This window comes from Tinamus guttatus, unplaced genomic scaffold (assembly GCF_059628265.1).
Source record: "Tinamus guttatus ecotype Peru unplaced genomic scaffold, ASM5962826v1 Tinamus_guttatus_pri_ptg000343l, whole genome shotgun sequence".
NCBI lineage: Eukaryota > Metazoa > Chordata > Aves > Tinamiformes > Tinamidae > Tinamus > Tinamus guttatus.
This window is the reverse complement of record NW_028288877.1, coordinates 10,153-32,887: the sequence shown is the minus strand read 5'-3', so window position 1 is coordinate 32,887 and position 22,735 is coordinate 10,153. Positions and strand designations below refer to the sequence as shown.

The 22,735-nt window shown below is 53.8% G+C and overlaps 1 protein-coding gene across 1 annotated transcript; it reads right to left on the bottom strand.

Moving 5' to 3' along the window:
• Positions 1-4,765: 4,765 nt before the first annotated feature.
• Positions 4,766-14,463, bottom strand: LOC104568863 (PR domain zinc finger protein 14). The gene is made up of 6 exons (XM_088529740.1): positions 14,013-14,463; positions 13,745-13,902; positions 13,303-13,573; positions 11,670-11,872; positions 9,986-10,087; positions 4,766-4,993 (listed from the first exon to the last, which is right to left on the bottom strand). The coding sequence occupies exons 1-6, from the start codon at positions 14,461-14,463 to the stop codon at positions 4,766-4,768; spliced, it is 1,413 nt and encodes a 470-aa protein (XP_088385866.1).
• Between the last annotated feature and the right edge of the window lie 8,272 nt (positions 14,464-22,735).

Here is a 22,735-nt window from a genome sequence, read left to right as displayed (position 1 = left end):
TAGTTACAAAACTACCCGTGTCAAAACTGGATCAGTTAGCCCATCTCCACAGACACAGCCAGCTACTCAAAATTCAACACACTTTCTAATTTGAGCATAATTTCTGCAAATAATCAGATGTCTCCCTGCCAGGAACTTTCCCTTCTGGTGACGTGGTTTTCATGCTGAGTTTATTTTCTGTATGTGCTAGAGTAACATTTTGGGCAGGGGATCCCCCTGTGTAAGAAACTGAGGGGGAAGTGCAAGAATTAAGTGCAAGTCTAGTGTGCTAAGCACGCTAATATCCCTGCGTGACTCCACGCCACCCTTGACTACAGGTCCACACAAGTCAAGAGAAAGCTCATGCTAGTGAGCAGAAGGCTGACTTAGCTTCACCTTGTGCTATGGAGCAAAGACACCCAGTGCAGGTCAGTCTTGGTCCCCCCAGCTTCAGCCCACAGCTTCTCCCTGCTGCCCCCATGGAGAAGGAAGCGTTGGAGAAGGCAGCTCTAGAGACACCAAGAGAGCAGGGCAAGAAAAGCTCCCACATGAGGTTTTGCCTGTCTCGTGCAGTCTTCATGCTCACAGGCGAGTCACACGGACTCCAGAAAAGTCTGGGTATTGCTGCCTTCCTTGGGGGCCTCACGTCCCTGTGAGCAGAAATCCACTTTTCATTAAAAGAGCCATTGGGGAGCTTTGTTGAAACTGATACTGCAGAAATAGATGTTCCTCGCGTGCTGCCTTCCTGCTCTGTAATGGCTCGTGCATTAGGGACTGGGGGGGATGGGGGTAGCACGCTGCTGCTGTCCATTTACTTTAGTAAAGATTGCTATTGAATGAAACCTTTAATGGGGTGTTTATGATCCCTGTCAACTAAGAGCTTGGCGAGGGCTCGCTGTGGAAGAGCCTCTCGCTCCACCTTGGCGGCCATTAGAGAATCGATGCAGGTGATCCCGTGGCGCGTGGTCAGCGCCTGCCGCCGCGGGGCTGCCGTGGGCCCCGGCCGCGGTCACTTAGAGAGCCTGCGGGTCAAGCTGGTGGGAAAGCAAGACTCCCGCCGGGAGCACCGGCGCTGGACGCCACATCCGCAGGGCTGGCCTGCCCGGCATGGCGCCCTCCCAGCGCGCAGAGCTGGCGGCCCCTCACCGGGCCTGCTAAACCGCGTCCTGAAGTGCCACCAGGCTAAGCCAGGTACCTAAGTAAGTGCCTCATCTACACATTTTTTGAATGCTGCAGGGACGGAGACTCCACTAGAAACTGGGTTTTTCTCACTGCAATTCTGCAGACTGAGCGTAGCAAGGCTTGTGTGACTGCCCAGTATTCTCTTTATTACACTGGCGAGCCTGAGGCCCATCCCATGAGTTTCAGATTAGCTTTCCACTGCTGCCGGGCAACTAAAAACTGGTTTGCAGGGCAGTCCCCATAAGGAGAGCACACCTGACATGCAGCAACCAGGAGATGGAGATGGAGAGGCTGGTCCTGCTGCGCCATGGGCCAAGGTACCACAGGGCTTTCTTAAAGTAAGCGCTCTGAGATACCTCCAACGTCAATGCCCAACCTGGGACACCTCAAAGAGATTTGCTTTCCAGGAAGGGCTTTCGCCTGGGAAGTTCGAGTCAAAGCTTGACTTGAACACACCAAATCCACAGGGAGTTACTGAAAATCTGTATGTCAGGATTTTACACAAGTCCAAAGCAGAGAAGAAGGGCAGAATGCAGGGCATGCCTCTCCTGCCACCTCTCCTGGCACCCGGCTGAGGCCCTGCGGCCTGTGAGCTAAGGAGAGCCACAGAGAGGAAGAAATCGCGGCAAGGAATAAAAGGAGCAGCAGGAAGGACAGAAGTAAAGGTGGTGGTGCCTGAGCTTGTAGGAGAAACACCAACCCCAGAGCATGCAATAGGCACGTAAGAGACGGGGCGCCTGGAGCGTCTCCCGTGGTCAGCGAGCAGCCCAGCTCTAATCAATATTTGCTTGTGGCGTTAGCTTTACCCCGCTAAGCTCCTGGCTGCCTCGCGCTTCCCTCCGTGTTTAACCACCTCCCTCTGGCCCACAGCGGGGCTGGGGGCTGGGAGCTGCAGCCGGAGGCGGCAGATGTCCCTGGAGCGGCCTTTGTTCCCTTGCACTTGCCAGCCTGGGCTTTGGGACTCCCCTTTTGTTTGTGTCTCACCATTGTCATTCACCGAGGGGCTTTGCAGGAGCTGCACACGTGCATCCTGCCTCCCCGGCAAAGCCACCCATGGCCGTCACCCTCCGCTTTCCACCTAGATCACTTTCCATCCAGCATTTAAAATACCCTCGTGCAGAAGATGCAAAGCCCTTAAATCAGTTTCCCAGGGGGCTCGCTCATTCCCATGACTTGCCTCACTGCTCCTGCTGGCAGAACCCTTTTTAATCACGTTTAGGAGAAAGCCGGACAAAAACCGGGCAAGCAGTGCTAAAACCATCACTTAAGCCAGGCGGTGCAAGAAACACGTTGCATATGGAGCACTGCTGTCTGGACTGCCACGGTGCACGTGCTGCTGGGACACACAGGGGTGCATCAGAGGATGGGGATGTTCTGCCCTCATGGGTGGCCAGTGGCAGGTTTCATGATGTTCAAGAGTAAGGATGGGAAAACCCCTATCCCATCTGAGCCGGGTCAGGAAAACAGCAGCTCCTGGGATGCAAACAGGGTGGGAGACACAGAGGCAGTCCCTAATCTAAACCTGATCTCTCCTAAATCCTGTCCAACAAGAGCATCAGTATGTTTGCGCTGGCAATTGCCGCGTTTCCCTCACAGGAGGGTAAAGGTGTCCTGCTCCCTCGCTGCCTCCCTCCCACGGGCTGGCAGTGCCATAAAAAAAAAAAGTATAGTCCATTAGTGTTTGCTAGAGCCTCAAATAATTTATGTATTTATTTTGTTCTTTGCATGAATTTCAAAGTAACAGTCTTAATATATCTACATAAAACATTCAGATATACAGGCTTAATAACAGGCAAGATAAACAAGTAACCATAGCATAACCACAACCATGAGTACAAGTAAAATCCTTCACACTTTTTTTTATAGACAGTTCGGCAACACAGTACTGCAGCAGAGCACCAATATTTTGTATGAGGTATTTGAGAGTCCCTGATGCAGAAGAAAACACATAGCTAAGAACACGACAAATGAAAAGGCACCACTTAAATGACTCACCAGAAGCAATGAGATACAGCCTATGTATGAGGCTGACTGTGGGTTTATTTTTCATAGTACTTCCATTCCTAGCCAGAATATTTACTTTATTGCTAAGTAGGTGATGATTTCACCAAATCCTGATTTACTGAACCGGCATGCAGAATTCACATTTCTTCTGGCTGGGGTTTTGGGTGCTTGGGAAGAAAGCCCTCCATAGAGGCAGGCCCTCACTGGGCTAGGCTCTCAATGTGGACAAAATGCTGCTTTCTGTATTACAAGACTCTTTGGTATTAGAATATTCAGAACATTCATAACAAAGCATTGATCTTCATCCCACCTATGGGATATTGTACAAACATATCAAGTCGATATGTATGTACAATATTAACACTGAATTTGTTTCACACCCTACTTAGTGCTGGGCCTCAGCATTTCCCTTACAAGTAAGTGGTTTTATAAATATTCAAGTTTTTAAACCAAGAGAATAATGAGAACAAATCAACATCAATGCACAGAAAAACAGTGAGAAATTAGTGCAAATCAATATGCATATTTATAGATATACTATCTACAGGACATAATAAAATGTGCAAGTAACATTCTTCTAGTTGCAGTGTCTACGCTATATTTAAAGTAAAAATGTTAAGGTTGGTAGACACAAAATAAATTCCATCTCCTGTACCTATGTGCAAAGTCCTAGTTAGTCCTAACTGACGCAGGATATCCAAAAAGAGCTTCATCCTCCCAGTGACATCAAACTAGCGGGGTTAACTAACAAGGCTCCAGCCAGGGCTCCCGTTGTCCCCCGGGATGCAACCCACAGCCCCGTTAACAGGGGAAGCTCCACACACAGGCACAGCCCCCTGCACGCGGGTGCTTGGCCCGCCAATGTTATTTTGCTAAGAATTCTAGAATTCTTCAAGTTCAAACACCTCAGTTTCCACAGTGAAATGATTTTATCCATTGCCATATGCATAAAAGCTTAGTCAAAGGTGGTTGGTATGGATGGGGAGGATGTTCTCCAACATGAGAACAGAAAGCAAAAGAAGGAACCGAACCTGAACTTTCAAGGAAAATATCCTACAGTAGAACTTCTCATCCATAGCTAAACGAATAGCTCTTTCAATAGAGCAAATGGCTTTTTATAAACTTTTTTTTTTCTAAAAAAATAAAAAATAAATAAACACATTAAAATTAACATAAAAAAGCACACAAATTGGTCCTGACTTGGCTGCATGAACAGCGGGAAGTGGAGGGTGAAACCCTGCAGTCCTCCCTCGCAGGCTGAGCAGTGCCCGCAGGTTGGAGGGGGGACGTGGTGCACAGAGAGCTGTGGGGCTGCCACGTCCTGGGCCTGTCTCTGCTACGCTCAGGTTGCACCTTAGCAAGAGGGAAGGCTTTTCCCCCCTGCTTTCTCCACAGCGGTGCCACAGGGCTCATTCCCAAACCTTTGTTCCTGCAGAGCTGCGAAAGAGCTGATTTCCAAGGGCCTTCAGGAGCGCCACTGGGACGGGCATCCTGCACAGAGCGGAGAGGAGGAGACGGAGGAGCCCAGCCTCCCCGCCAGGCCTCGCAGCGAAGGGGACATCTCCGGGTCGGCCGGAGCGCGTGCGGAGCTGCCGCGGGGCTAGCGGGCGCTGTGGAACTGCATGTGGAAGCGGAGCTCGTCGGGCTGCGGGAAGAGCTGCCCGCACACGGCGCAGGCGCAGCCCTTGTCGCGGCTGTGCGTGCGCCGCACGTGGCTGTCGTGGGCCGCGTGCGAGGCGAACGCCTTGCCGCAGTGCTTGCACTTGAAGGGCTTCTCTCCCGAGTGCTGCCGGATGTGGGTGCGCAGGATGCTCGAGGCCGTGAACGCCTGCAACGGCACCGCGCGCAGGGAAGGAGCGGGGTTAGCGCGCTCCCATGAGGGGAAGGAGCGGGGTTAGCGCGCTCCAGCCTGGGGAAGGAGCGGGGTTAGCGCGCTCCAGCGCGGGGAAGGAGCGGGGTTAGCGTGCTCCCATGAGGGGAAGGAGCGGGGTTAGCGCACGCCAGCGTGGGGAAGGAGCGGGGTTAGCGCGCTCCAGCGTGGGGAAGGAGCGGGGTTAGCGCGCTCCCATGAGGGGAAGGAGCGGGGTTAGCGCGCTCCAGCCTGGGGAAGGAGCGGGGTTAGCGCGCTCCCATGAGGGGAAGGAGCGGGGTTAGCGCGCTCCAGCGTGGGGAAGGAGCGGGGTTAGCGCGCTCCAGCCTGGGGAAGGAGCGGGGTTAGCGCGCTCCAGCGCGGGGAAGGAGCGGGGTTAGCGCGCTCCCATGAGGGGAAGGAGCGGGGTTAGCGCGCTCCAGCCTGGGGAAGGAGCGGGGTTAGCGCGCTCCAGCGCGGGGAAGGAGCGGGGTTAGCACGCTCCCATGAGGGGAAGGAGCGGGGTTAGCGCGCTCCAGCCTGGGGAAGGAGCGGGGTTAGCGCGCTCCAGCGCGGGGAAGGAGCGGGGTTAGCGCGCTCCCATGAGGGGAAGGAGCGGGGTTAGCGCGCTCCCGCCTGGGGAAGGAGCGGGGTTAGCACGCTCCAGCGCGGGGAAGGAGCGGGGTTAGCGCGCTCCCATGAGGGGAAGGAGCAGGGTTAGCGCGCTCCAGCGTGGGGAAGGAGCGGGGTTAGCGCGCTCCCATGAGGGGAAGGAGCGGGGTTAGCGCGCTCCAGCGTGGGGAAGGAGCGGGGTTAGCGCGCTCCCATGAGGGGAAGGAGCGGGGTTAGCGCGCTCCAGCGTGGGGAATGAGCGGGGTTAGCGCGCTCCAGCGTGGGGAAGGAGCGGGGTTAGCGCGCTCCAGCGTGGGGAAGGAGCGGGGTTAGCGCGCTCCAGCGCGGGGAAGGAGCGGGGTTAGCGCGCTCCAGCGTGGGGAAGGAGCGGGGTTAGCACACGCCAGCGTGGAGAAGGAGCGGGGTTAGCGCGCTCCCATGAGGGGAAGGAGCGGGGTTAGCGCGCTCCAGCGTGGGGAAGGAGCGGGGTTAGCACGCTCCAGCGCGGGGAAGGAGCGGGGTTAGCGCGCTCCAGCGCGGGGAAGGAGCGGGGTTAGCGCGCTCCCATGAGGGGAAGGAGCGGGGTTAGCTCGCTCCCATGAGGGGAAGGAGCGGGGTTAGCACACGCCAGCGTGGAGAAGGAGCGGGGTTAGCGCGCTCCAGCGCGGGGAAGGAGCGGGGTTAGCGCGCTCCCATGAGGGGAAGGAGAGGGGTTAGCGCGCTCCCATGAGGGGAAGGAGCGGGGTTAGCGCGCTCCAGCGTGGGGAAGGAGCGGGGTTAGCACACGCCAGCGTGGAGAAGGAGCGGGGTTAGTGCGCTCCCATGAGGGGAAGGAGCGGGGTTAGCGCGCTCCAGCGTGGGGAAGGAGCGGGGTTAGCACACGCCAGCGTGGAGAAGGAGCGGGGTTAGCGCGCTCCAGCGCGGGGAAGGAGCGGGGTTAGCGCGCTCCCATGAGGGGAAGGAGCGGGGTTAGCGCGCTCCAGCGTGGGGAAGGAGCGGGGTTAGCACACGCCAGCGTGGAGAAGGAGCGGGGTTAGCGCGCTCCCATGAGGGGAAGGAGCGGGGTTAGCGCGCTCCAGCGCGGGGAAGGAGCGGGGTTAGCGCGCTCCCATGAGGGGAAGGAGCGGGGTTAGCGCGCTCCAGCGTGGGGAAGGAGCGGGGTTAGCACACGCCAGCGTGGAGAAGGAGCGGGGTTAGCGCGCTCCAGCGCGGGGAAGGAGCGGGGTTAGCGCGCTCCCATGAGGGGAAGGAGCGGGGTTAGCGCGCTCCAGCGTGGGGAAGGAGCGGGGTTAGCACACGCCAGCGTGGAGAAGGAGCGGGGTTAGTGCGCTCCCATGAGGGGAAGGAGCGGGGTTAGCGCGCTCCAGCGTGGGGAAGGAGCGGGGTTAGCACACGCCAGCGTGGAGAAGGAGCGGGGTTAGCGCGCTCCAGCGCGGGGAAGGAGCGGGGTTAGCGCGCTCCCATGAGGGGAAGGAGCGGGGTTAGCGCGCTCCAGCGTGGGGAAGGAGCGGGGTTAGCACACGCCAGCGTGGAGAAGGAGCGGGGTTAGCGCGCTCCCATGAGGGGAAGGAGCGGGGTTAGCGCGCTCCAGCGCGGGGAAGGAGCGGGGTTAGCGCGCTCCCATGAGGGGAAGGAGCGGGGTTAGCTCGCTCCCATGAGGGGAAGGAGCGGGGTTAGCACACGCCAGCGTGGAGAAGGAGCGGGGTTAGCGCGCTCCAGCGCGGGGAAGGAGCGGGGTTAGCGCGCTCCCATGAGGGGAAGGAGAGGGGTTAGCGCGCTCCCATGAGGGGAAGGAGCGGGGTTAGCGCGCTCCAGCGTGGGGAAGGAGCGGGGTTAGCACACGCCAGCGTGGAGAAGGAGCGGGGTTAGTGCGCTCCCATGAGGGGAAGGAGCGGGGTTAGCGCGCTCCAGCGTGGGGAAGGAGCGGGGTTAGCACACGCCAGCGTGGAGAAGGAGCGGGGTTAGCGCGCTCCAGCGCGGGGAAGGAGCGGGGTTAGCGCGCTCCCATGAGGGGAAGGAGCGGGGTTAGCGCGCTCCAGCGTGGGGAAGGAGCGGGGTTAGCACACGCCAGCGTGGAGAAGGAGCGGGGTTAGCGCGCTCCCATGAGGGGAAGGAGCGGGGTTAGCGCGCTCCAGCGCGGGGAAGGAGCGGGGTTAGCGCGCTCCCATGAGGGGAAGGAGCGGGGTTAGCGCGCTCCAGCGTGGGGAAGGAGCGGGGTTAGCACACGCCAGCGTGGAGAAGGAGCGGGGTTAGCGCGCTCCAGCGCGGGGAAGGAGCGGGGTTAGCGCGCTCCCATGAGGGGAAGGAGCGGGGTTAGCGCGCTCCAGCGTGGGGAAGGAGCGGGGTTAGCACACACCAGCGTGGAGAAGGAGCGGGGTTAGCACGCTCCCATGAGGGGAAGGAGCAGGGTTAGCGCGCTCCCATGAGGGGAAGGAGCGGGGTTAGCGCGCTCCAGCGTGGGGAAGGAGCGGGGTTAGCACACGCCAGCGTGGAGAAGGAGCGGGGTTAGCGCGCTCCCATGAGGGGAAGGAGCGGGGTTAGCGCGCTCCAGCGTGGGGAAGGAGCGGGGTTAGCACACGCCAGCGTGGAGAAGGAGCAGGGTTAGCACGCTCCCATGAGGGGAAGGAGCGGGGTTAGCGCGCTCCCATGAGGGGAAGGAGCGGGGTTAGCGCGCTCCAGCGTGGGGAAGGAGCGGGGTTAGCACACGCCAGCGTGGAGAAGGAGCGGGGTTAGCGCGCTCCCATGAGGGGAAGGAGCGGGGTTAGCGCGCTCCAGCGTGGGGAAGGAGCGGGGTTAGCACACGCCAGCGTGGAGAAGGAGCGGGGTTAGCACGCTCCCATGAGGGGAAGGAGCGGGGTTAGCGCGCTCCCATGAGGGGAAGGAGCGGGGTTAGCGCGCTCCAGCGTGGGGAAGGAGCGGGGTTAGCACGCTCCCATGAGGGGAAGGAGCGGGGTTAGCGCGCTCCCATGAGGGGAAGGAGCGGGGTTAGCGCGCTCCAGCGTGGGGAAGGAGCGGGGTTAGCACACGCCAGCGTGGAGAAGGAGCGGGGTTAGCGCGCTCCCATGAGGGGAAGGAGCGGGGTTAGCGCGCTCCAGCGTGGGGAAGGAGCGGGGTTAGCACGCTCCCATGAGGGGAAGGAGCGGGGTTAGCGCGCTCCCATGAGGGGAAGGAGCGGGGTTAGCGCGCTCCAGCGTGGGGAAGGAGCGGGGTTAGCACACGCCAGCGTGGAGAAGGAGCGGGGTTAGCGCGCTCCCATGAGGGGAAGGAGCGGGGTTAGCGCGCTCCAGCGCGGGGAAGGAGCGGGGTTAGCACACGCCAGCGTGGAGAAGGAGCGGGGTTAGCGCGCTCCCATGAGGGGAAGGAGCGGGGTTAGCGCGCTCCCATGAGGGGAAGGAGCGGGGTTAGCGCGCTCCAGCGCGGGGAAGGAGCGGGGTTAGCGCGCTCCACTGTTGTGACCCTCGGCTGCACGAGCCCGTGCAGTTACACGGTGCTCACGGAAGGGCTTCTGAGCAGAGACACCAACAAGTGTCCAAGAACAAGGCAAGTCCTAGTTAGCTACTGTCCTAACTGTCCTAGTTAGCCCTGTATTTCGTGCATGCTGGGGAAAGGTAGTGCAGGTTCCTCCCTTCCAGTTTTTAATCAGAATGTTAAAAACTCTCATGGTCACATATATTGGCTTGGAGTTCAGGTGTCAGAAATGATCCAGGAAATCCAGTGTGTCTCCATCCTCCTGGATTTCCACTGTACTCTACTCTTCCTTTAGACAGACCTTGCAGCCTTTTCTCTCTCCCCTCTCTCCAGCAGCAAAACCCTCCTGTGCCTTGGGAAAAAATCCTCTAAATGAGATTTCAGCAAAGATGCGGTAGAACAGCCCATGATTTCCCTCTTCCTGCAAGAGATCTTTAGGACTCCCTTACCACTTGCAGACCCCATAAAATTGCTCTGGCTGCTACCCCGACTTCCATTACAGTCTGGGAAAAACGCTTTGCTGTAAGTTGAACTGCGGCATACTGGTTAGGTAGAGGACATTTTTATCCTTGCTATGCCTTAGGATAACCTCATCCTGCAGCCTGAGAACAGCTAAATAAAATCTCATCCGTGAAAGATCTACCAGAGCCACCAGACCCTGCTCCCAAGTGTGACATGCCCTAGAGGGATCTGCTATTGCAGCATCATGCACATAAACTGCTCCACGACTGCAAGATGAGTCCCATTTTGTGGCCCCTGCTCTGGAGCGCTTGATCCAGAAAAGGAAAATTAACAGGAGCAAGAAAAAGGCCACCAGCCCCGGGTGCAGCGCAGCAGAGCACGGGCGAGAGCGCCAGGCCGGGCACCCGCCGGGGCCGCGTCGTCCCCTACCTTGTTGCAGTAGACACACTTGTAGGGGCGCTCCCCGGAGTGAACCCTCATGTGCTTGTTCAGGCTGGAGGACTGAGAAAAGCTCTTCCCACACACTGAGCACTGAAAAAAACAGATTTATTTATATATAATATATAAAGAAAATACTAAAAGTTAACAGGAAGCATATGACAGCACAAGTAATAAAATGGTAGGATGGGTGCAAATATTTAACTACATATTTTCATATACAGACACATGAGTAATTTAAATAGCAATTTATTTAACCGACTTAATGCTAATGCATTTTAAGAAAGATTTTAAAAAGGAAAATTGTTCAAAAATTCAAAACTTTTTTAATTTTTTTGCGTATAGTTCAAAATCATTTCATCAAAATCTGTCCTTCAATATCATCATCTTTCTTCAAAATGCAACAATGTAAACAAGTCTTAAGTTAATATTTTTACTCAACAACTAAAACAATCTTTTTTTTTTTAACTAATAGAAATTTTAAAGGGGACCTCAAGACAATTCTCATTTTTCAGAAATGGTCAGTCACATCATTTTGTCTACAGCTGGATATTCCCGAAACGCCTCCCCGTGGGTCAGTGCAAGATGCACCACTTCATCTTCCGACGGAACAGGCACCTCAGCAGGTGCTGCCTGCCCCGGGTTGCAATAAAACCCAGTTCCAAGGGTGCCGGAGTCATAGGAGAGACTTGCACTGACTTGAGGGAAATCTGCATGAGGCCATAAATCATTTTCCTCCTGCAACTCTCTTGAAAGAAATCCTCCCTCATAAGTCTGAACTAAACTAAGCCATGACTGATTTTTTTTGCATTCATCTGTTCTCATTCAAATGCCACATCTATTCAGAAAAAGTTTCTCTTCTTGTTGTTTTAAAGTATTTTTTGTACTCATTTCAAAATAAATTCTCTATGGAAGACAGAAGGAAAGAGAGAAAAAAAAGAGAAAAACACAACACATTTCAAACTTCATGTTCTACAGAATGGCATTTAAAATCTCTACTGCCGGATCAAGGTGACAGCCTGACATAGCAGTATTGCCAACTTATTTCGAACACCTTTCCTGACCAATTCACGTGACTCTAGTGCAAATGATAAGACGGATATTTGGAAGATTTTCAGGAATGATTTAATTGTGTGAGAGGGCAGGGGGACCCGAACCCAGGCAGCCCCGAGGTCCAGCTGGGCTCTGCACGCGCCGCTTTCATTCAAACTCAAATAGATCCGGGGAGAAAGCACTGAAAAACACAGGGCACCATCCAGAAATCCCGGAGAAATGTGCACTGGCTCCGCTGAGGCAAGTTAAGCTGCTTCTGGGATCTGTCGGAGCCAGCTGCAGCATCCTCGCCGCACGGGTCCTCTGCTCCCTCTGCACAAGGAGGGGTTTCCCGAGCAGACGAGGATTTCCCCTCAGGTCATTCCTCTTTCAAACTCTCACCAGCACTGCAGGGTCAGTTAGTTAGTGTAAATTCATTAATTCCTTTCACTAAACTCAGCGGCTTAAGACAAATTCTTCCTTTAGAGGCAGAATTCTTCCTCTACACTTTCCCGAAGTGTCAAGGAAACCAGAGTGGGAAGAAGCAGGGGAAAAGCACCAGCATCTTAACCTTTGCCAAAATAAGGTAATTAAGGGCAATTAATTACTCCGGAAAAGCAAGACCCCCGGGAAGCGGGCTTACCTTGTGAGGTCGGTGCTTTTCGTGGACGTGGAGAATGTGGATCCTGAGCCTGTCCCGCTTCTCAAAGGACCGGCTGCAGAGGTGGCACGGGAATTTCCTGTCGCCCTGGTCCACGCAGCGGGTGTACTTCAGGTGCTTGTCCCGGTAGTACTTGTAGGCAAAGACCTTGCCGCACCTCTCGCACTTGTAGCTCTCCCCGGCCTCTGCACAGCACAAGGGAAAGGGCCCATCTCCCCGTTACACCACAGGGGAAGGTGGCAATCCTGAACCCGACCCTCTTTCCGAGCTGGCGCTCCACGGAAAGCTGCCGGGCTCCAGAGGGCTAACGGCATTAAGGGGATCTGGCAGGGCAGTTTAACAAAACCAGGGAGGATCTGCTAAGCAAACACGGTGCCCTGTTTGCCCCCACATTTCTGTCTAACAGGAGAGGAGGCACAAGAGTCCCCAGGCTAACGAAATTATTGTGTTTGGCCACTAACTTCAGCATATATGCAAGGATTCCAGCCTTGCATTTCCCTAACAGGGAGGGAACATACGGGAAAAACTGCTCCAACGCCTGCAACACGAAAGGTTGGAGGAACCAAACAGAAACAACAGTAGATATTTATTTTCTCTATTGTCTGAAAGTTTTACCTTCAAAAAGGGAAAAAATGGCTTTGCATATCTTTTCTAAGATTTTCAAACTAACTGTAGAACAAAATTTTTTTTTGGTTTTCTTTTGTGTTTCAATTCTTAACCACTGAATTTGGAAACAACTTAGGTAATTTTGCAAATACCTAAACAACCTTTTCTACCATTAATACTACACAGCACTTTGGCTCTAAGCCTTAAAAGTGAAATCAGCAACTAACCAGCTATCTGGACCAGGCACCTTAAAACAGCGTCTCCAAATTCTCCATTTAGAGTTTTGCTAAATTCTCCTTTCTCTCTTACTGCTGCACTTCACAAACACATTCCTTGACAGCTCCAGCCTTCCCTGCATTTGCACAATTCCATTTTCTTCGTACGCAAGTTTTACTTCTACGAATGTCACACTTTCTATCTAAGGACAGTGCTCCCAGAGCGAGAACACAGCGCGTCCTCTGCAAGTAGCATCGGCATTACAGGACTGGAATAATTTCAGGCTCCCCGTTTGCTGAGAGCATTAATTGCAGGAAAGATGCCATAGCCAGGCACAATTAAAACGAGATCAAGCCAGGAATGCCCCGAAGCCTCTTTCTTTCCTCCCCGAACAGGGCTGCCTGGAGGAAGGGCTGCCGCGGAGCGGGACGGAGCGGCCGCCCGCCCTGCTGCTCCCCAGGGCGCTGTCAGGCAGCGCCAGATGTTTTACAGTCATCGAATTACCGCTTTTAACTCCCAAAGCAAACGAAAACGAGGAGCAAACCGCAGAGACGGGTGCCAGGCTCAAAGGGGAGCTTCGCTCAGGGCTGGCAGCAGCCCTGGGTGCAGGTTTTGATCCAGCCTCCCGGTGCCGAGGGGAAGCTGCTCTTTTGGGATGCTCTTTTGGGATGGCTGGGTGAGTAAGTGAACGGGAGGGTCTTTTAAAGCACTGGCAGGTGCCCTAGTGAGAGTCTAATCATGGCCAGACAGGGGTCTTGGCGTCAGAAGACCCTCCTGGGGATTTATTTCTCACCTTCGGCTTGCTGCGGGGGTTTCTTCCCGTCGGGCATGCCCTTCAGGCTGATGGGGATGCCCAGGAACTGCACGTAGCAGTCCCCGTACCACACGAGCAGCTCCTGCTTCGGGAGGATTTCCTTGCAGCTCTCGTAGAAGATCTGGCCCTGGCACTGGATAGCCGTCAGGTTCTGCTCCTCGGGGAAGCGGGCGCAGTTCACCAGGGACATCCAGTTGCTGGCAGCTCCCCTGCCGTCTATGAAGTGGCTCAGGCGCCCGTATTCGAAGATCTGGGAAGCAGAGGCGAGAAACGGGTCAGCTCTGAGCCCTTCCCGAGGGCTCCCACTTGCACTGACCCCAACCCCGAGGCTGGGGGCGAGGGGCGGCCAAACGGACGAGATCTCCGCGGCATTTCGGCGGGCGCAGGGACCCTCGCGCCCGCCGAGGCCGGGGGTCCCTACCTCCCACATGAGGGAGTTGTCGTCGTACGTCTTGATCTCGCTGGTGTTCACCACCTTGCCGCGGAAGGGCCCGAAGCGCACGCCCTTGGCGATGGGCTCCGTGCAGAACACGCCGAGCTGGGACACGTCCCCGCAGGCGGCGCGCAGCACGGCCAGCCCTGCGGAGCGGCGCGCGGGGAGCGCTCAGCGCGGGGCAGCGCTCCCGGGCCGGGCCGAGGGGGGTAACGGGGCGCGGGGAAGCGGGTGAGCGCGGGAGGACGGTCCCTACCTGCGGGCAGCTGCAGCGCGTCGCCGTCGAGCAGCTCCGCGGGCGCGGGGCCGGCGGCGCCCGGCGGGCCCGGGCTGCGCGGGGGCAGGCGCAGGCCGGACAGCGCGTGCAGGCGGCCCGCGGCCGCGCCGCGCAGCGCCCCGTACAGCGCCGCGTGCAGCTCGGCCGCGCTGAAGTGGTAGCGGCGGCGCGGGCCGGCGCCGGGCGGCTCCGCGGGCTCCGCGGGCTCCGCGGGCCGGCTCGGCGCGGCGGCCGCGAAGCCCAAGGGCGCCAGGGGCGGCGAGGCGGCCAGGAGGGCGCCCAGCGGCGGGAAGAGCTCGGCGGGCGCCTCCAAGTAGGGCGCGGGCGGCAGGAAGGGCGGGTAGTAAGCGGGGAGGCCCGGCGGGCTCAGCCCCAGCGCCTCGCCGCCCTCCGCGGGGCCCGGCAGCGACAGCGGCAGCGACAGCGACATGGCGGCCCCGGGGGCAGCGCACCTGGGCGCGCGGGCGGCCGCGGAGCCTCCGTGCCCGGCGCCGTCGGGGCGGGCGGGCGCCGCCGCCCCCCGCGCATATATGGGGAGGACGGGCCGGGGAGCGGGGCCCGCCCCGGGGTCACGGAGCAGGGGACGGACGGGGGGGACGGGCGGCGGCCTCGGGGGCTGCCCCGACGGGACGGGGCGGAGCCGCCGCGGAGCGGGGGGTCCCCGGGGCCGCCCCGCTCCTCATCCTCCCCCGCACGCGCCGGCCCCGCGCTCGGCCCCGGGGAGCGCGGCCGGGACCTGGGCCGCGTCCCGCAGCGCTGCACGGCCGCACGCCCTCGCTGTTACGGGGCTTCTCCTTCGTTTTCCTGGGCCCGTGTCCCTTCCAGGTGACGGGATTTGCTGTCAAAGGGGACCTCGGAGGAGCGGCCAGGTGTGCGAGGGGCCGGCGCGGGCTGCGCTGCCCGGCGCTGCCTGTCCGGAGCCTCCGCTTCACGGCAAAAGCCCAAGGACACAACACGTCCGAGACGCCCCGAGCTGATCCACGCTCTCGCACCCGCTTTCGTTGGCCCAGATCAGCTTAATCCCCAAAGATGATCCTAAGCATCCGCGCACTTTGTGTGGAATGGCAGTGTAGGGGGCTCCCCAAGCCATTGCCTCCATCAAACAGCCTGGCAGCTTTTCACTTTCCCACGTTATTCCCAATCTTTGTTATCTACAGTAAGGCAGAATCGACTCTATATTGCTTTAAGAAGCACAGCCAGGAAGGCACTTTAACCTGCTTTTATGGGTACGGCATCAGCAGCACAAACACGGCAGCACCACACGCACAGGACTGTACCGTGAGCTCAGGCTGTCACCGTGCGGGACAGCCCGAGTCCCTGTCTGAACTGCAGATGATCCCGGTCCTGCGGCCGGCTCGTGGAGGGGACCGGCTCCCCCGGGGGATTCGTGGGACGTTAAACGAACTGTGGGATGTTTACATTGTCCGCACTAGTTTAATTGGGTTTATCTGACCCACCTCTGCTCTGCTAGGCTGCACAGAGAGGAATTAAAACGCTCCTCTTCCTGCCATCCTGGTGACACAGAGCGCTGGCGGAGACCTGCATCACCGAGACAGCTGTTTTCTAGGGAGCAGCGTGAGACTTTCACTGCGAGGTTCGTTTCAGGTTAAGTTACCCTAAGCAGTCAAATCTCTTTGCTCCAAAAAGAAAAATCCCAAGCTGTGGGAGAAACCGTGAGAGCAGAAGTGGCTGCTTTGCAGCAGCTCTGCATGGACAGGTAAAGCAAACCCTTTGCAAAGGTTTGCATCTCTTCCAGGTCTGCACGGCTGGCTTCTTAAATGCCTCCGGAGCCGAGACTGTCCCTTCCAGGTGTGTATTTAGCCCTTTGTTTTATTTATTTGTGTTTAGCCCTGGAAGTCAGTCCCTGGCTGCCTGGATCTCTGGAGCCTTGCCTGTAAGCCCCCCAGAGGAAAACACGATGGGAGGGTGATCAGCACCCTCCTGATGGCCTTTTCTCTGGGAATAACTGGGAATTTGGCTCCCAAAAGAGATCGGGGGCAGCTCCAGCCGGAGCCTGTCCATAGGGAGCGGGGCAGGTGAGTGGCTCCATCCTGCTCTGAAGTCCTTGTCAGTGGTCGCAGTAAAAACACAGCCCAATTTTAGGAGCAAGTTCCAAGGTCCTTTTCCAGCCTCACTGGATAAGCAGAGCTTGTCTCTTCTGCAGGTCATGTTGGGGGACAAACAGAAAATAAAAAATCAGCTAACCTTGCAGGAGTGCGTGCAGCTCCCGTGCTGTGCAGGCGCCCTCACATGTGGAGCATCCCTGCACCTGCTGGGGCAGAATCCAAGTGGAAAACCTCGCTCTGGCATTCCCTTGGGAAAGAGAAAACCCTCGAAATCAGCACAGAGCCATGGCTAGGGTGCTGGCTAATGCAACACGGCGCAGAGTTTCTTTTAGGACTTTATTATTTTATTATTATTTTTGGAGCTGCTGGAAAGCAGCTCTGCAGAGAGGGATTTGGGAGTCCTGGTTGACAACAGGTTAACCATGAGGCAGCAATGTGCCCTCCTGGCCAAGGCCAGTGGGATCCTGGCCTGCATCAAGAGGAGCGTTGCCAGCAGGTCGAGGGAGGGGATCCTGCCCCTCTACTCAGCTCTGGTGAGGCCGCACCTGGAGTATTGGGTGCAGTTCTGGGTTCCCCAGTACAAGAGGGACATGGAACTTCTCGAGATGGTCCAGCATAGGGTCACAAAGCTGATTAAGGGGCTGGAGCATCTATTGTATGAGGACAGACTAAGCCAGCTGGGCCTGTTCAATCTGGAGAAGAGAAGGCTGAGAGGAGATTTGATCAACATGTTCAAATATCTGAGGGGTGATTGTAGGGAGGATGGGGTCAGGCTCTTCTCCGTGGTGGCTGGTGACAGGGCGAGGGATAATGGATGTAAGTTGAAACACAGGAAGTTTAATCTCCATATGAAGAAGAACTTCTTTACTGTGAGGGTGACAGAGCCCTGGAACAGGCTGCCCAGAGAGGTTGTGGAGTCTCCTTCTCTGGAGATCTTTCAAACCCACCTGGATGCCACCCTGTGCCACGTGCTCTAGGTGTCCCTGCTGGAGCAGGGGGGTTGGACTAGAAGATCTCCAGAGGTCCCTTCCAACCTCAACCATTCTGTGATTCTGTGATTCTGTTACAAGGCAGTAACGGTGCTCTCAGCCACGGCCTCTCTGCCGCTGAAGGATGGTGGTGGTGGTTCGTACTGTCCTTTTCCACATGGATGTGGGAATTCCATACTGAATCACGGGCCACGGGCTGCAGGCTGCTTGCAGTCACTGCCTGTAAGTGGCCTAACACAGGTGGATATGCTGGATTGAGCAGGATTCAGGATCACAGAATCACAGAATGCTTAAGGTTGGAAGGGACCTCTAGAGGTCATCTAGTCCAACCCCCCTGCACACGCAGGGTCACCTAGAGCACGTGGCACAGGACTGCGTCCAAGCGGGTTTGGAAGATCTCCAGAGAAGGAGACTCCACAACCTCTCTGGGCAGCCTGTTCCAGTGCTCTGTCACCCTCACTGGTAAGAAATTTTTCCTTAAGTTCCTGTGCAACTTTTGGTGTTTCAGTTTGTGGCCGTTTCCTCTAGTTCTGTCAGTGGCCACCAGTGAAAAGAGGCCAGCACGAGCCTCCTCACTCCCTCCCTTGAGGTACTAGACACTGATCAGATCCCCTCTCAGCCTTCTCTTCTCCAGGCTGAACCGGCCCATCTCCCTCAGCATCTCCTCATAGGGCAGATGTTCTAGGCCCCTGATCATCCTCGTAGCCCTGCGCTGGACTCTCTCCAGCAGCTCCACATCCCTGTTGTACTGTGGAGCCCAGAACTAGACACAATACTCCAGATGTGGCCTCACCAGGGCTGAGTAGAGGGGGCAGGATCACCTCCCTCGACCTGCTGGAGACGCTCTTCTTCAGAAGGATCAAGGAATCGCACCCCAAGTCCTCCCCTGTTCCTCACCTCTCCCCAGACACCCTCGTCTCCTGCTCCCACTCCGCCTCTCCTCTCTGCAGTCTCCCTGCCATCCCACACATGCCCAAAGCACGGGATACCCTTATCCTGACGCTTCCACAAGCCAAGGCAGAGGCAGAGCCTTCCCTTTCCATGATCCAATCAATCTCTGCAGTGCAGCCCTCGGCTCCCTCTCTCTAGGAGCAAGCGGAGCCCTGGGATAACCAGCGAGCAGGGAGCTCGGGAAACACTCCGAACCTCGGGCCGTCCTCGTGTGCTTCCTGCGCATCCGAAGGGGCCCGCTGGGCTCTGCCTCCGGGGCCGGAGTGGGCGGGCTCAGCAAGGAAACCCCCGCTTTTCGGGACCTATATTGAAGTGAGCGGGGCTCGCTACGTGTTTCCATCACTGCTCTACAGTTTAGCCGATACTTTTGTGAAAAACCCCAGGTCTCTCTTTTCAAAATGAATCAATGATGAGGGGGTAGTCGTGCCTCTTTCCCTACTGCTGTTTCTGACTTTGGGAAGCAACATCCCCCTTCCTCACTTCCCTTAATTTGGTGATTTTTACTATTTTTTTTTTTGCCACATGCAAGGATCACCATTATTCTGCCAAAGCCAAACCAGGAGAACTGCAATGCAGGCTTTGTTGTTTCAGTGGGACCAGGGAAAGGACAATTTTGGGCTAAGTCTTTAAAATAACAATTATTATTATTTATTTTTAATTAAGTAGCTTTTGCCTCCTTCCCTCCCTCATTTACTAGAGCGAGCAGTGGTCCCTTTTGATAAAGCAGCATTCCTGTAGCCATTTTATGACCTTGGAATTGCCGCTCACCTCCTTCCCCCACGCCAGCTTCGCCATGGGGCACAAGGAGCCGTGGGCCCTTCCCCACGCTCGGCCGGAGGCTCCTGGCCTCTCCCGAAGCCATCGAGGAGGATTCCCACCCGCCCGGTGCCGACTGCGCTAGGTAAAACGAACCCAGAATGAACTGACTCCAAATTAAGCTGGGTAGTAAAATTTCCAATGAGCACGGGACTGTAAAGATAAAAGGATTTCAGGAATAGCAGTTGGATATTCTCCCATTTCTCAAAAGGAAAAGCCTGTCGTCTTTTTAAAAACTGAAGGTTCACCTCTTTTCCAGTACCCAATCTTTATATGGGAATAAATGAAGACACGACAGAAACACGTTCAAATCTCTAAAGCCATGTAAAACCCGAAGGCATTAAAATTTATTAAATGATGCAATAACAACAGAATTCTTTATTTACAATAGCATTATTTAACATCAAATAAGCAAATAGCATCAGCAAAGCAATATTAACTTGCATAAATGTATTTAAAATTTCTCTGAATATATCTACCTTTGCATAAACTGCTCACACTAGAAATACAAACATCAATGCAGGTGAACAAAGTGATGTTCAGAGTCAACTCCGTTTTGAAAATAAATCACAACCTGAAACACTGTAAGCTTTCTCCTGAAGAACCATAGTTTATATATTGCTTAATTTTACCCTTGTATAATCTTTTCATATACACACATCTCAGATGCAACTTCATGATGAACTGTACAAATAAAACCCACAAATGACATAAGGAAAAATTAAACGACAGTAAATGCTTGAAGAAATGTGTCCATCATCCCTATTGAACAACATAAAGATTAAGTGATGATGCACTTATTCCAAAATTGTACACAATTCACTATACAAATATAATACATCAGACAGCTATGTAGGAATATACAAGACTTAAAAACAGATCTAAGGCATTATGCTAGATTTTAGCATTTTGAGGTTCTTGCACATAGCTTTTACCTGTAGTAAGAAACTTAAAAGAGTTTGTTTTAGTCTACAAAGAAACACCAGGGAGAAAATTCTAATTAAAATCAAAGCCACTACAGTAAATTTTCTTTTGTGCAGAGAATGCTTTTGCTCTTAGGCAGCATACTACCATACAAATACTAGAAAACTTTTAAATTCACACCAACAATTAATGGCTTAAGTTGCATTTCAAAACTGATTGTGTATCTTTGGGTTCTGCAAGTGGAGCTGTGCCACCCATTTCATCTGTTAAGCCCATATGAATTCCATTTTTAAACAAAGATTAAAAAATGTATTGTATAAACTGCAAAAACATTGCTTTTAATTAATACAGGCCCAAAGGGATACTGGTGTGGGACAATATTTTAAAGACTGAGTACAAATTATTTCATTGTAGCAAAACAGCTCACTTCACTTCTTAAACTTACCACATTACATGAACACTTAAACAGGTCATAGGACCATGTATATATGCTTATTTTTCACATTATGCGCCTTTCACATTTAGTCATGTTAAGTAGAACACTGATTAATTGTTCTGTTAAACAAAACCCAAGTACTTTCTCCGACAAATTTACTGTATACAGGATGAAAAATACTGATAATGAAGGGAATTGATTTGGCTTTTTTTTTTTTCCTCTCATTCGCTTGTTTCTAGAGTGATCAATATGATCAGAAGATTCCTTCACTCACCTTTCTTTTTCGTTTGTTACAAGACAACTAAAATCACCATGAACCCAAACCGAGTCGAAGTGATGGGTACAATCTCTTTCCTTTCAAAATAGCAATGGATGATGAAGCGGCAAAATCTCTACGGAGGACAGAGGTCTGCAGGACTGCCATGAAACACGACACATTTGAACTATTATGTCCACTGTGAGAAAGAATAATCTGGAGAGGTTACGATTAAGCACTGCAAAAGAATATAATATAAACGGAATTATTTTAAAATCCATTTTCACTTGGTCTTGCTTGAAGTTAATTCCTCCAAATTTATACATTCCTTATATAAATGAATTTACCTCAGGGATATAATAACGCATGTTTAGCACGAACGCCATCGCACGTATCAGCGCGGCCGGGAGCTCGGGGTGGGGGTTACTCTGGCTCGGTTGACTAGGATTTCCTTTTGAGCTGGATAATGAACCGGTGAGTGTTGAAAAGTGTTGTTTCTCCAGAAGCATGGCCTTGCCCTTCTCAGCACACTTCCTTGATTTTTTTATCAAAGCCTTCTACAGAAACAACCCTCTCTCAAAGCACCTTTATCATATTTTCCTCAGCTCTTAATAGAGACTAAAGGCTATTCTATTTTAACTCCCACCTGAAAAGCAAAACCAAATAATGAAATAGCAATGAAATACCCCCTTCGGTGGCCAAAGGCATGGCTGATGAGATAATTTAAAATGCATCGCATTTTATATGACATCCCAAAATGTGTGCTGAGGCTAGAAAGTGGGTAGATCAGGGGTTAAGAGGAAAGAAAAGGGAGGTCAAAAACGTCATCAATTTCTTGGTATTTCAAGTCCTCAGAAACTGATGTCAGTTTAGTAAAAGATTACTCCAACCACAGTGGGCAAGAAAAAAAAAAACACCCTACCAGTGGCCTGCTTAGTAACAGTTAGTTTCTCTAAGATTCGTTACGAAAGAATATAAACATACAAAATCAAGAATTGGTTCCTACAGTGGCTGCATATAATATTAGGTTAGATAAATGACATTATGAGTTGAGTCACAAGGTTTAGAAAATAAGAGTTCTCAAGCCTACAAATTAGGTCTAGTCCAAGGCATTGTGATCCTTTACAAAACACTTCCCCAGGAGACACGCACGGCTAAGAAGATATCTAATTTAATACTGAAGTACCTCATTTGGAATCAACTTCACAACATGTATATCTCACAAAAATTATACAAGTAAAACACTTAAGTTTTCAACTTAAATTATTGCTTGTTTACATACAAACTGGATTTTATATGTACCTTACAAAACTTCCTCATCATCCCCTCTGCTTTAGAGTAATTAGACGCACACAGCAGTGGTGAAGGCTGTAGTGATATCTGCCACAGGTATTTATTACGTGAATCATTGTCATCCTGGTTAGGAGGATGGGAACCAGAAATTAGCATGCTCTAAAGTAGCCATCTTTAGCTCTTGGACGCTGCCGCGGTCAGCGCACGCAGCGTCACCGCGCTCTGCTCTGCAGCAACCGCCGGCGCGCAGGGACCCAAGGGGCCACCTTTGACTCCACTAGGAAAAGAAGTCGGGAGAGGTCAGGAGAGCCAGGCAAAAATCAGGATTTGCTGATTTTTAAGAATTCAATTAAATAACAATGTAACAAGCTTCTATTCTGGGATTCATGATTTGCATTAAAAACGTTAGCGGGAAAACCCAACTAAAACATCGCTTATAAACAGCCCTCTCGTGGGATAATTTTCATCTGTTTTACAACTTTCACCCCATTCAAAATTGGTCTATATGGTTTTCTACACAGGTTCACCTTCTCTGACTTGTTGCAAACGAACCACACTCTTTAGAGGTCTGCATGCACCAGACACCGCTTCCAAAGCCTCCTCCGGGCCCCCTCTGCGCCCCAAAAGGCAGGCCTCAGGTTAAAACACCAGTTGCTGGGTGGAACTGAATCCTTTGCACCAGACTGAGTAGCCAGGGAAAACAAAGCAAACAAAACAAACAAAACAAGGTCTAAAACTAAACAGGAACAGAACAAGAGCATGGTTGATTTTCTGTTGTTGCTGTTTTTCCTTAAATACATACATTTAAATACATTCAATCCGACATGGTTTATGAAAACTGCCTGTCAACATTTACTTTGCAGGAGAGATCTAAGTTGCACTAAGGTGAATGCAGTGACGAGGCTGGGCTCCAGCCGCGGCGGGAGAGGCCGCCCGCTCCGCGCGGGCTCCCGCCGGGAAGCGCCCGGGCC

Coding starts and splice junctions, on each gene's coding strand:
- LOC104568863 (XM_088529740.1), bottom strand. CDS start 14,463: ATGTCGCTGTCGCTGCCGCTGTCGCTGCCGGGCCCCGCGGAGGGCGGC. Junction 10,088..11,669: donor AAAAGCACCGACCTCACAAG/GTAAGCCCGCTT, acceptor TGTTTTTTTCAG/TGCTCAGTGTGTGGGAAGAG. Junction 4,994..9,985: donor AGTGTGTCTACTGCAACAAG/GTAGGGGACGAC, acceptor GTGCCGTTGCAG/GCGTTCACGGCCTCGAGCAT.